Source organism: Aquarana catesbeiana, linkage group LG05, assembly GCF_042186555.1.
Source record: "Aquarana catesbeiana isolate 2022-GZ linkage group LG05, ASM4218655v1, whole genome shotgun sequence".
Lineage (NCBI taxonomy): Eukaryota > Metazoa > Chordata > Amphibia > Anura > Ranidae > Aquarana > Aquarana catesbeiana.
Window position 1 is genome coordinate 577100611 of NC_133328.1, and position 13367 is coordinate 577113977.

General features: G+C 44.0%; 1 protein-coding gene across 1 annotated transcript in view; it reads left to right on the forward strand.

Annotated features, from left to right (window-relative positions):
- The window catches only part of VPS13B (vacuolar protein sorting 13 homolog B), a 1301055-nt gene that overhangs the window by 686864 nt on the left and 600824 nt on the right, over positions 1 to 13367 (forward strand). Inside the window, exon 14 of the mRNA XM_073632833.1 lies at positions 5241 to 5461. Within this exon, the coding sequence (XP_073488934.1) occupies positions 5241 to 5461 (221 nt within the window). The remainder of the gene's footprint in view (positions 1 to 5240; positions 5462 to 13367) is intronic.

The window sequence follows — 13367 nt, forward strand, 5'->3', positions numbered from 1 at the left end:
TAGGTTAGTAGCAAAAAAAGAGAGAAAGTGTGTGTGTGTGTGTGTGTGTGTGTGTGTGTGGGGGGGGGGGGGGGGGGTTTAACAGTGAAAGTCATAGTGTCTCCCGCAAGTATATATAAATAAAGAAAATAAGACTCTGGCTGGTAAATGTATACGCGACAGAAGGATGAAAAATAGGGCTGAGATGGGACTATGAATAAAGATAAAAATAATTATAAATATAAATCAGAATAAAAATGATGATAAAAATGGAAAAATAGTAATGGAAGTAAAATGATGAAATATGAGATAAGAATAATATATACACACATATATACACACATACACCGTATTTATCGGCGTATAACACGCACATTCATTTTAAGAGGGAAGTTTCAGAAAAAAACTTAAATTTTGAAGCAAAATAAGGGTCAGTGGCCATCAATGCAGCCTGATTAATGCAGCCTCACAAGTGCCATCAATGCAGTCTCATCAGTCCACATCAATGCAGCCTCACCAGTGCCATCAATGCAGCAGCCTCACCAGTGCCATCAATGCAGCAGCCTCACCAGTGCCATCAATGCAGCAGCCTCACCATTGCCATCAATGCAGCAACCTCACCATTGCCATCAATGTATCAGCCTCACCATTGCCATCAATGTATCAGCCTCACCATTGCCATCAATGCAGCAGCCTCACCAGTGCCTTCAATGCAGCAGCCTCACCAGTGCCTTCAATGCAGCAGCCTCACCAGTGCCTTCAATGCAGCAGCCTCACCAGTGCCTTCAATGCAGGAGCCTCACCATTGCCTTCAATGCAGCTGCCTCACCATTGCCATCAGTGCAGCCTGATCGATGCCCATCTGCAGCCTAGAGGGGACAGGGAGGGGGGTGGGACAAGCACCGACAGATTACATACAGTGCGAATCTCCTATGATAGACAGAACAGTGGTCCAATGGCGGCCCAGGAGACGGGACTTCCTATTACAGAGGCCGCCAAGTAGATAGGAGATTCTCACTGTATGTAATCTGACGGCGCTCGTCCCGCCCCCCTCCCTGTCCCCTCTGAGGCAGCTAAAACTAAAGTATTGGTGTATAACACGCACACCCTATTTGCACCCGATTTTCAGGGTGGAAAAGTGCGTGTTATACGCCAATAAATACAGTGTGTGTGTGTGTATATATATATATATATATATACACAGAATAATAAATAATAAAATTAAATAAGGTGAAAATGAAATAGGAATAGAGTCAAGGTGAAAAAATAATTATAAGGAATATATACAAAAAATAGGGATGGGAGATAGAGAGTGCGAGTCATATATTTGTATGCATGTAACATGCATAAACCCATATGCGCACATACATATATATATGCATACATACATACATGCGCATGTACACATGGCAAATTACATGTAAATTATAATAATAGTGGACTATAATAACGCTTATGGGTAACAACGGGGGGTAATATGACTACAGTATACTCACTGAGTAGCATTGGAGATATTGCATAGGTTGATAAGGTTACTGTAGAGAAAATGTATGGAAGAGGTTGTATCATTGGATATTATTGTAGTTATTGGTTATTACAAAGGGGGAGGGGGATGGGGGTTATCTACAAAATGCTGGATAGGTACAAAGGAAATGATAGTATGGGAGTAGGAGAGTGTCAATGATTCAAGGGCATAGAACTAACGCACACTTAGGATATTATGTTGTGCGTGCATGTAAACGTGGAAGGTTGATAATAAGATAATGATCATCAGAACAATATGAGGAATATACATATAAGCAGAGGGGTAAGACCATGCCGGGAAAGACTTGTGTGTGCATGCCATATGTTCATATCATATAAGCACAGGTGTAGAGTGCTGTTTGGAAATATGGGTAAGGGACAGGGGGATGGGAGGGAGGAGGGGGAAGGACGGAGATGGTGGGTGTATAAGGCGGATACTAGTAGGAAATGGGGGGTAGTAAGGCTGTAGTAAACCTCCCATAAACAAAAATGGAGGAGAGTGCCAAAGAGTATTCCTTCAGCCTGGCGGGCGCGTTGGGGCCTAGGGCGAGTCAGAGGGAGGACGTTTCCGGTCTGTCTTGCCACTTCTGCTTTTAGCGGGCAACCAGGGTTGTGGTAGTGAGATGGTAGGGTAGTCCAAAGAGTCCTTCCAGTCCGGTAAGTCTACTGGATCAAGTTCGGGGGTAGACCAGAAGTGCGGAAGGTCATCTTTAGTGCGCAGCGTAACCTGTTTGCCTTCTTTTGGTCATCTGGAGGTAGAAGGGGAAGCCCCAGTGATAGGGCAGGCCTGCCTTTTGGACATCTGCCAGCAGGGGACGAAGGGCTCTGCGTTGCATGAGGGTATGCCTGGATATATCCTGATAAAAGAAAAGGTGTGCCCCATCAAAGTATGGCTTCTCACGCATTTTCTGCATGATGCAATCTTTAAGAGTATACTTGTGCAGTTTGCAGATGATATCTCTGGGGTTATCCACTTCCTGGGAAGGGGGTCTGATCGCCCTGTGCACACAATCTATTTCAATGGGCGTTGTAGCAGGTACCTGCAGAATTTCACAACATATGTCCAACAGTGTGGGGATAATATCCTTAGGAGCTGTAGGCTCTGGTAGGCCACGGATGCGTATGGTTGCCCGCCGGCTGCAGTTTTCAAACTCATCAAACTCATCTGGCTGGCATAACAAAGTCTCAATTTTCTGGTCTTGAGCATTGCATGTAGTCTGGAGCATGGAAATGGCAGGCAGAGCCTCAGCAAATCTTTGTTCTAGAGTTTTCAGTCTACCTACCAAGTGATTAGTGTCAGATTCAAGCTGTGCTATGTCCTCTTTAAAGGCTTTCTACAATCTATCTGCAAGTCTCTCTAGGTCTGCTCCAGTAGGTAGGGACCAGATTTGGCGCTTAAGATCCTCACGGTAGCGGTGTACATCCAGCTGAGGAGATGCATGTCCTCACTCCTCCATAGTCAGACCATGCCCCCTCGGCCCACATTATCTTAACAAGGTTCACTCTACCCACCCACTGAAAGGGGCAGTTTGCAAGGTAAACAGGAGGGGCAACAACAGACACCCTTGTTTTGTTCCTCTCTGCAGTGGAAACGGGTTAGTCAGGTCGCCAATAATCCGCAGTCAAGCCACAAGGAAGTGTTTTAACTGCATGCAGAAAGGTCCCTAATAAACACTGGCTTTGGATTATTTTGTAGACGCTCTTTTAACTACTTGCTGCCCGCGCTATAGCCGAAAGACGGCTACAGAGCGGGCCTTAATTGCCGGGAGGGCGTCCATGGACGTCCTTCCGAGCAAGCGCTGTCTGCGCGACCCGCTCTGTGATCACCGAGTCTGAGACTTGGCCGATCGAACATCAGAGTAAGGGGTCGATCCCGGCCCCTTACCACGTAATCAGCTGTCAGAGCCAATGACGGCTCATCACGTGATGTAAACAGAAGCTCTGTAATCGGTAATTTTTTTTTCCTCACACTGTCAGAGCGAGGGGAAAAAAAGCCTATCACCGGCTTCTGTCAGAGGGACATCGGTCCCTCACACAGAAAGCCATGGCTGCATTTTCTGTGCCCACAAATGTCAGCTGCCAGTACCCACTGTGCCACCTACCAGTGCCACCTATCAGTACCCACCAGTGCCACCTATCAGCAACCACAGTGCCATCCAACAATGCCCCCCAGTGCTGGTCATCAATGCCACAGATCAGTGATGCCTATCAGTGCCCACCTATCAGTGCCCTTCAGGGCCAACTATCAGTGCAGCCTTATCAGCGCACATCAGTGAAAGAGAAAAATTACCTGTTTTCAAAATTTTATAAACTATGAAACAGTTTTGTTTTTTTTTTCAAAATTTTCGGTCCTTTTTTGTATTATTTAGCAAAAAATAAAAAATCCAGCTGCAATTAAATACCACCAAAAGAAAGCTCTATCTGTGTGAAAAAAAAGATAAAAATTTCATTTGGGTAAACTGTAGCATGACCGCGCAATTGTCATTCAAAGAGTGACAGCGCTAAAAATTGGTCTGGGCAGGAAGGGGGTTTAAGTGCCCAGTAAGCAAGTGGTTAAATATGGTATATTTGGCCTATCACATTTTTTCCACATCTTTTTCAGCTTGACTGAAAGCGGCTAGGGATGATGCCATTAGTCCTTTTTTTCCTTTTGTTGTTGTGCTGCATTTGTTTAGGATAGCATCCGTATTTATTTTGTCCATGTGTTAATGTATTTAAAGCGGAGTTCCAGCCTGGGTGAAAAAAAATTATATCAGCAACTACAAATACTGTAGCTGCTGACTTTTAATATAAGGACACTTACCTGTCCAGGGAGCCCATGATGTCGGCACCCGAAGCGGTGGCGCCGGCATCCTTACTAAGGGAGACAGGAAGTGAAGCCTTGCGGCTTCACAGCCTGTTTTCTACTGCACATTAGCGAGTCACGTGCCACTTTCTGAATAGTCCCGTTGTCTTCTGGGACACACAGGTCCCAGAAGGCGACAGGGCGAAGGAGGAGGGCTTGGTTAAAACTGTGGAAGTGACGTACCTCGCCGCGGCGCTGTGGGATGGAAGTCACAAAGAAAATAAGAGGTATGAAAAAAAATATATATACAAAAACGAGGGGTGGGGGGGAGTTCATATATTTTCAAAGGAGCTCAATTTTTGCCTGGAACTCTGCTTTAAAAAAAAAAAAAGACTGTAGTGGGGAAATTGCAAAAAAGTAAAGCATTTGCCTGTAAAAAAACTGCATCTCTGCACATCTTTTCAGACATGTAGTATCCTGGGCTAGTATCTCAACAGTTTTAACTCATGCCTATTGCTGGTTTCTGGGAAAAGCAGTGATCCAGTCTAACACAAGCAGAAAAGTAGATTTCAGAGTGCCTTGTTTGTACAATAAATCTGCAGAACACCCCTAGCTTTATCAGTGTTAGAATTTATTTGTTAGTTTAAATAAAAAAAAAATACAGTAGCTTGACAAATAAAAAAGAATTTTTAGTAAGAGTTTTAAATCACATAATGGATGGTATAGAAATTATAGAGCTAAAGCTATTTTTTTTCCTAGGGTAAATAAGATCAAAATATTATGTACAAGGATGCCAGCAAAATGGCCTTCTTTGAGAACACATAAATTACATATTTTTTATTATATTTCATGGTAACAAAAAGTGGCTTTGTAAATCAATTTGATTAGACTTTTAATGTTTATTTTACGTGTGTATGTATTAAATAATAGCCTCCCCCCTTTTTCCTACCAGGTGTTGCATTTCCTTGGACCATCAACCTCCAGCAATTCAGTGTCTATACTCTCCTTGAGCATCAAGTCATACTCAACCTTGTGGAGTCCATGGGCTGTACCTCCACTCTGGCTGTGACATCCCATGCACTGCCCTCTGCTGGGCCGGAGGCTGGACACTCTTTTGTGGTCTGTCTTCATGTTGATCTTGAGCCTCTTGAAATAAAATGCTCCAATCCACAGGTTTGTAAATTTAACTTTTTTTTTTTTTTTTTTTTGCATTTAATCAAGTTGTAGACTGGCAAGATTGTCAGGAACATGATCACTCAGTGGTCATGGTTAACGACCCAGTATTACCCAAAATAAAAAGGAGCCCACCATAGTGTAAAAAGTTACATACAAGGATTTATTAAGTCTTAAAAGTTGCACTTACAAAAGTAGAATTAAATGTCACGGTTTGTAAAAAAAGCTGGCTGTGCCCCAGGACACTGACGTCCTCCTGGGGTACGGGCAACACACTGACTCATCGCACTATATAGTAAACAGGAGGAACCACACCTCGGTTTGAGCCTCGAGCAGTGGAACCAAGCCTCCTTATAGGAGACCACAAATGAGCAAACATAACTACTTATATAATAAAAGTATATTTAAAATTGTAATTAGCAACGATAGCCATGATAATATATCTCAGAAGGACAGGAACAATATGGGGGACTAAAAAACGATACTTACGAATAAGTCCAATCGAATGGAGATTGTATCATAATCCCCGGGCTATCCATAATGAGGTAGAATTAGACCACAACACCACAATCAAAGCAATCAAAAATCACCCAATATCGTGGCCGATCTATTGCTCTAGGAGAGTCTAAATCATATCGTAGAATATATGACTAGAACTACACCGTTAGATGGCATCTCCCGGAAATTGGCCAAAATTAAGCTATGGGTACAAAGAGGAAAAGGTTCATCCATGTCCCCAGTGGTAAAGGTAGGTGTTACAACAAATGTAACTGAACACACATAGGAGCAGCAACCCTAAGGTACTTAGATAATTACTCCGAGATTGATTAAACTTGGAGCCATACACAATTAGAAAAAATAGGTGGAATTAAACTGTTAAACCAAAAACAGTAAAACACCACCAAAAATTGGCTGATATATATACGTTCTAAGGGGGGTCTGAATCGTATCCTAAAAAATATAGTTGAGAAACACACCACCATTAGATGGCATCTCCCCGAAGTTGGCCAGATTGGAACTATAGGGACAAAGAGAATAGACTCACTAATGTCCCTAATGGTAAAGGTAGGTATTACATTACAGATGGTAGTTCCAAGATTAATTACGCTGGCTTGATAAAGGCATTGCTCCTAGAGACAGATACAAAAGCCTGTCAATGTGTTTTAGAAAAAATGTAACAGGACAAACTGGTACAGAACAATAATAACAAAGATGTCTATAATTGCATATGTATCTATCATACTTGATTTAGATAGGTTGATATATACTCACACACATTTGAATAATCAGACAATGGGATGCAATACTGAATATCTGCTCTGCAATAAAATATATTTATCCTTGAATGTAGCAAGGTAATATCATACATCATACAGAAACCGTATTCAGCATCCGCACCCTTTCTCAAGCTCAAAGTTTAAACATTTGAACCCGAGAAAGGGCTGTAACACCGAAAACTGTTGTTTGCTCATGGATTGTGCTTTATGATGTTATCCTGCGACATTTGTTGATGAATATTTTTTAAAAGCAGAGAAAATATTTGGTATTGTATCCCACTGTTTGGCTATAGAAATATTTGTGGTGCAGTTGGAGCCTGCTTGGTGCATATTTTATTTAAGATATATACATATGTGCATAGTACTGTGCAAAAGTTTTGGGCACTTGTGAAAAATGTTGTAAATATGCTTTCAAAAATAATGCAATAAATCATTTTTATTATAGCCAACAAAGCTCATAAACATAAGAAAAAACGTAAATCAAATGAAATATCAAATTACCATATCAATATTTGGTGTGTCCACCCTTTGCTCTTGAAACCGCATCAATTCCTAGGCAGATTTACACTAAAGTTTAGGATTTTGCAAAACAGGTGCTAATAGTCAACATGTAAAGATAACATGTAAGTTAAAATTCAATTATTAAAGCAAACAAAATCAGCTGTGCAGGAGAAATTAAAGGAATTTAATTGAGTTCACTGTAAAAACAAAATAATCGTATACAATGGCAAGACAAATCAGATTCCCCCTTTACAAACTGCAAAATAGATTATTGGTGTCCTGCCGCTGGCTATGCCAAGTGCCCATGGCTCCCCCTGGGACTATGCAGACACCATCAAATGAGAGGTCATCAGACACAGCTCAAAGAACCCATATCTACTGAAGGAACCCAGGTTGAGAACTACTCATATATATTATAGCCCAGCTCGAGCTTTACACTCCAATGCTATCCACACACCTCCTTGCTGCAGCACGTGTCTTCTTCTGTGCTGAATGATGTCCATCATCAAACCCATTTTCATGAACCCATGGCTTCTAGGTTCGAGGAACACCGATCTGTGCAGTGTTCATGACCCATGATGTCATGTGACAGGACTAAATATCGGGCAAAAAAATGTATCCATAAAGAAGATTAAAAAGAAGGCAAATGCTGGTTGTGGGGTGGGGGGTAAAACTTGAATTGGGCTGTGAGTGTAGTGATGAGTAGAGACAAGCTTGAGCATCCTCCAGACTCATCTCTTGCAGAACACTTACTCCAATGAGCTGTGAGTTATTCCCACCCCATAGCCCACCTCTTTGCTTATGTGAGATTGAGGCGGGAATACGCTCATTGGAGCTTAAAAGAGCATGCGTTCAGAAGACGCCCAAGATCACTTCTAGTGATAAGAAGGGCTGCTCAAACTTCCATTATTCTTTAAACCAAGTAAATTCTAATGGAAAAAAGAGACTATGCTTGTAAATGTTGGACTAAGAATGCCAAGCATGGGGGCGTGGCCGGGATGTGAGAGCAACGAGATATGCCCTGCTGTAGCTTCCGCCATCTGTCTAGGCAATCCACCTAAATCCTGGACTCTTCCTAGCCATCCTGCTCAGCAAACATCTCCCTTTCACTTGGGGAGCTGCACCAGTTCTCCCCATGACCGGTAAGTGTAAGTCCAGCAAGACAGCAGCTTTCTACAGCTCCTGGCCTGCGCCACTGATAACTCATGCAGCGGCCATCTTGCCTGTCACTTCCTCCCCTCCAGCTTCTGTGGCAGTGCAGACAGTCCTGGATGGTGGCTTTGGCTCCAGACAACGGCCACAGCCTGCACTGTACAGATACTAGCTGATCTCCAGCAAAAAGTCAAAGTCCTCGTGGTCCGTTCGGAGGATGCTGAAAATTGCCTCCGGCGCAATAATGTCCAGGTGGTCGGGCTTCCGGCAGGTGCAGAAGGCTCCTACTCTGTGGTATTTGCTGAGGCCTTCTTAAAGCAACTATGAGACTTGCAACAGCTGTCTCCTGTATATATAGTCGAAAGGTGCACATTGGGTGCCTACTGGCCTGGGACCTGCTGGATTGATGCCACGCACCTTTCTGGTTCGCCTGCTCAATTTCAGAGATAGGGGTCTGATCCTGGCGGAGGCCCGCAAACACCCTGAGCTGCGACATGAAAATGCAGTAACCCATCTATACCCTGATTTCTTTCCTGATCTACAAAAGAAAAGCAGCTTTTTCACAGGTGTTTGCAGTCGTCTACGGGAGAAAGCCCTGGTATATAACATGCTGTATCCTAGTCACCTGAAGGTCATACACAATGGCTCTGCTAAGTTCTTCAAATCCCCTACAGATGCAATCGATTGGTTGGATTCCATTGCCTAGAATGTGGTTGGGTTGCCTGGCCTGCCTGGCCCTGTGCCCACGGTTGTGGGCACTTCTACTCACCCTGTTCCAAGATGGTGCTGGGAGTTGTTGCACGTGCTCATTGCTTTAAAGTTGTTCTATTAAAACTGTTCCCACAAGCAGGTTACTCGTATCGGAGAGCCTGGGATTTCCTGTCCGTTTACTAGGGTGGTTAAGGTACTGTTATTGGGCGATATGACTTAACACTACATCTCAGTCCCTCTACAAGCGGATGAACCCTTGGAACAGTCTGCTGCTGTTTTTTCTACTTTTGGTCCTTGGTTTGTCTATGGGCCTTCCATTTGCCTTGCACAATCTGTACTGATGTTACATTGCTGTCTGGTGGGATGTGGTTCTCTGTATCTGTGTTCCTACCCCCCTCGCATCCTTTCTAGTTGCACATAGCCTGTCTCCATAGAATATTGCCTAATGATGTATGAGTAATAATAAAATTCTCTCATGGAATGTCCTTTCGGCTAAATTTGAAGTTTAAAAGATCCCTGGTTCTTCAGTACCTCAAATCCCAGAACCCACATATAGTTCTCCTGCAAGAGACTCAATTGATTGGTAGTAAAACACTCTCCCTTAACAGAAACTGGATACAGAGAAAAATACATGCTATCCATTCCTCATGTGCCAGAGGTGTTGTCATGTTAATACATAAAAAAAACTTGCTTGCACTATTGAACATGTGGTCACAGATCCCCAAGGTCGCTTTGCAATTGTGGTTCTGGACATAGAATCCCGGTTACTGGCAATAGTGAATATTTATGTCCCACCCCCTTCCGAAGTGAGGTTCTGTACACGGCTTTGGAGAAGGACACCTCCTGTGGCCTGTTGAAGGTATTCGTAGCAACCTCAATAACATTTTAGACTGTTTTAGACACTTCTAACCCAACTCGGGTGCAAAACCTTGACCTTGGGTACAGAGCTGACTCGGCAGCGTTGGTGGAGCTATGGCGTTGGAAACACCCCATGGAGCAGGGTTACTCCTATCTTTCCCATGTAACAGCCTCCTCTTCTCGCATTGACTTAGCCTTCACCAAATCTGCTTTTACTCCTGGTTACTGATGTCTGATAGCATATGGGTTCTCTGACCACACCCCCTTACAGGTCATTCTGGATCTTGTGCCGAAAAGATACATGGATATTTGGCGGCTGCATCCGGGTTGGGTGCCGGAGCCCTCAGTGGAACCCTTAGTGTCTCCCCATTTGAAGGAGTTCTGGGAGTTTAATGAGGGCACCGCTCTGTCTGTTGTTTGGGAAGCCTTTAAGGTGTCAACACAGGTGGTGTATGTGTCAGCTATTAAGGCCGCCAGGGTAGAACAAAATTCAAAACCTGAGGAGCTTCAGGCTCATGAACTGAGCTGTGCCCAAACTCCTGCTGATTCGCCTTCACCTACTTCCTTGGCCGAGTTGCAGATGGTGAGGTGGGCACTGTTGGTTAATTTCCAGAACCTCACTCAATGTGTTTTTAAACATCAAGGGAAGAATTGTTTGAAAAAGGTGACAAAAATGGGAAACTGTTGGCCATCCTGACAGCACATACTCGGGCAAATACAGTGGTCCCTTGCATTTACTTCGCAGAGGGTACTCTAGTGAAGGATAAGTGAGGGTATTATGCAGGCGTTTATGATCTATTATTCTAGGTTATACTCACCTATTCCTACATATGAGACACAGATCTTAATTGACCTGCTGGATTCCCTCCAAATCCCGGTGTTACTCGACGAGGTTGTAGCAAGCCTAGGCGACCTCTTCACCTAAAAAGAGCTGGTGGCTGCTGTTGCCTACTTTCCCAATAGCTTATTGCCGGGCTCAGATGAGATCCCCGCAGAGTGGTATAAACAGTACTTAGATCTTTTATCTCCTCGGCTTCTAAAGCAATATGGGGAATGTTTTGATACTGGGACTTTACCAGTATCCTTTTATGAAGCTCATGTTGTGTTACTGCTCCTACCGACCCATAGCATTACTCAATATGGACCTTAAAATACTTACAAAAATGATTGGCAATAGGTTAACTAAAGCATTGCATCACCTGAGATCACCAGACCAGGCTGGGCTCATGCCTAAAAAGACCACAGCCAACATATACTCAGTTGGCTCCTGAGGTATCATCTGGGGGCTCTGGTGATTTTTGACCTGGAAAAGGCATTTGACACCATTGATTGGACGTATATGATGCATGTATTGCAACGCATGGGGTTTGGCCCTACGTTCCCTAAATGGATCTCGCTATTATATGAGCATCCAGAAGCTGCCCTCCGAATAAATAGTAGAGTATCGGATGTGTTTCCTGTGTCCAGAGGCACCAGGCAGGGGTGCCCCCTTTCGCCAGGGCTATTCACGCCGGTTATGGAGCCTCTGGCATTAGTGTTGCGCTCAGATCCCCAAATACAGGGGATCGGCATGGGTACTCTGACTGAAACGACGCCCCTATATGTGGATAACCTGGTACTTTTTATAGGGGACACAGGGCCCTCCCTACAGGCTGCACTCTCACTTTCAGAACGGTTTTCAGTAGTCTCTGGTCTCAAGGTTAATTGGACCAAGTGCAAAATCCTTGCTTTACGCTTCCATCCCATGTCTGGACAGGCTGACCCCAATAATCCCCTTGAGTGGGTTACACAAATTAAATATTTGGGATTAATCTTAAACTCGGTGACAGACAACATAGGTCTTAACATTCCCCCATTGCTTGCTACTCTAAATCGGAAGCTAAATACCTGAAAAAATCTTCCACTGTCGCTCATTGGTAAGATAAATTTGATTAAGATGATAATTCTGCCTTTATTTTTGTACATCCTTAGAAACTCCTGGGTGTGGATCCCCAAATCAATTTTTAAATCAATTGACAGTTTGTTCTCGGCCTTTTTTTGGCACGGAGGGACTCCTTGCCTTAAATCAGTCATACTACAGCAGCCGTGGGTGGAAGGGGGCCTAGTGGAGCCTAATTTCTATAAATATTTTCTTGCTGGCCAATTGACAGTTGTTTACTGCTGACTGACTACTCCCTTGGATGATGCCTCTGTATCCTTGGAGGCTGCCTGTGTGGGATTATATGAGGCTCTTTCCCACTTAGTGTATAGGGCTTTGAAATCCACCTACTCACTTACCTCTTTTATGCGTTGAGTTATAAAGGCATGGTCTGTGGCACAGGGGTTTACGCCATCTAGTTCTGGTTGGCTATCTCCCAACCTACCACTGTGGAGAAATTCAAACGTAACACTTTTTTAGACTATCCCGACCCGGTAGTTTGGCCCAAATATGGCATTAAGACTCTACAACATAGAGTATCTAATGGTTCCCTTATGGCCTTTAATGATCTTAAAGAGCACTATGGATTGCCAAACTCGCCGTTTTTTTGGTATATCCAACTGAGACATGCTTTTTGCTCTCAATTTGGAGCGGACCCTCTTGATCTTGAACTCAGTCACCTGGAACTACTGATACGCAGTGACTCATTATCCAAACCAGTGTCCATGCTATTCAAGGACCTCTTTTAGGGACAGTTCAATTGATGGAGCCCTGCAGACTGGCCTGGGAGGCGCAGCTTCCGGTCTAAAACAGGACGATTGAAGTGACATCTGGGAAGCCCCATTTAAGTGCCTAGTCTAGAGACTGTTTGATCCATTACAAATTTTTACATAGAAACTACCTTACCCCTGCTAAGCTGGCTAGAATATTTAGAGGCCAACTCTCTCTATGCTGGAGATGCTCTGCACCACTTGCAAATTTTATGCACATCTTTTAGGAATGTCCTAACGTTAACCACTTCAGCCCCAGAAGATTTGGCTGCTCCAATGACCAGAGCACTTTTTACAATTTGGCGCTGCTTTAAGCACTTGCTGACCGCCGCACGCCACTATGCGTCGGCACAATGGCAGCGGTGGGCAAATGGGCATACCTGTACGTCTCCTTTGCGGGCTAGTGGGCGCGCGCCTGCTGCGTACTGCATGACTGTGCCCGCGGGTCCTGTGGACTCGATGTCCGCAGGTGTCCCGTGATCATGTCACAGAGCGTCAGAACGGGGAGATGCCTATGTAAACAAGGCGATGATCTCTTCCTGGAATTTAAGGAAGGATCCAGTTCGTCCTGAAGCTTTGTATAGCACATAAGCATTCGGCAGAGCCAATTGAAATAAATATACAGACTTATTTATACCAGCATCTGGCCTTACGGGAAATTAGGCACAGCACCAACAACTGGTCGTTGAGGTCCACCCCTCCCATGTTGAGGGGTTTCT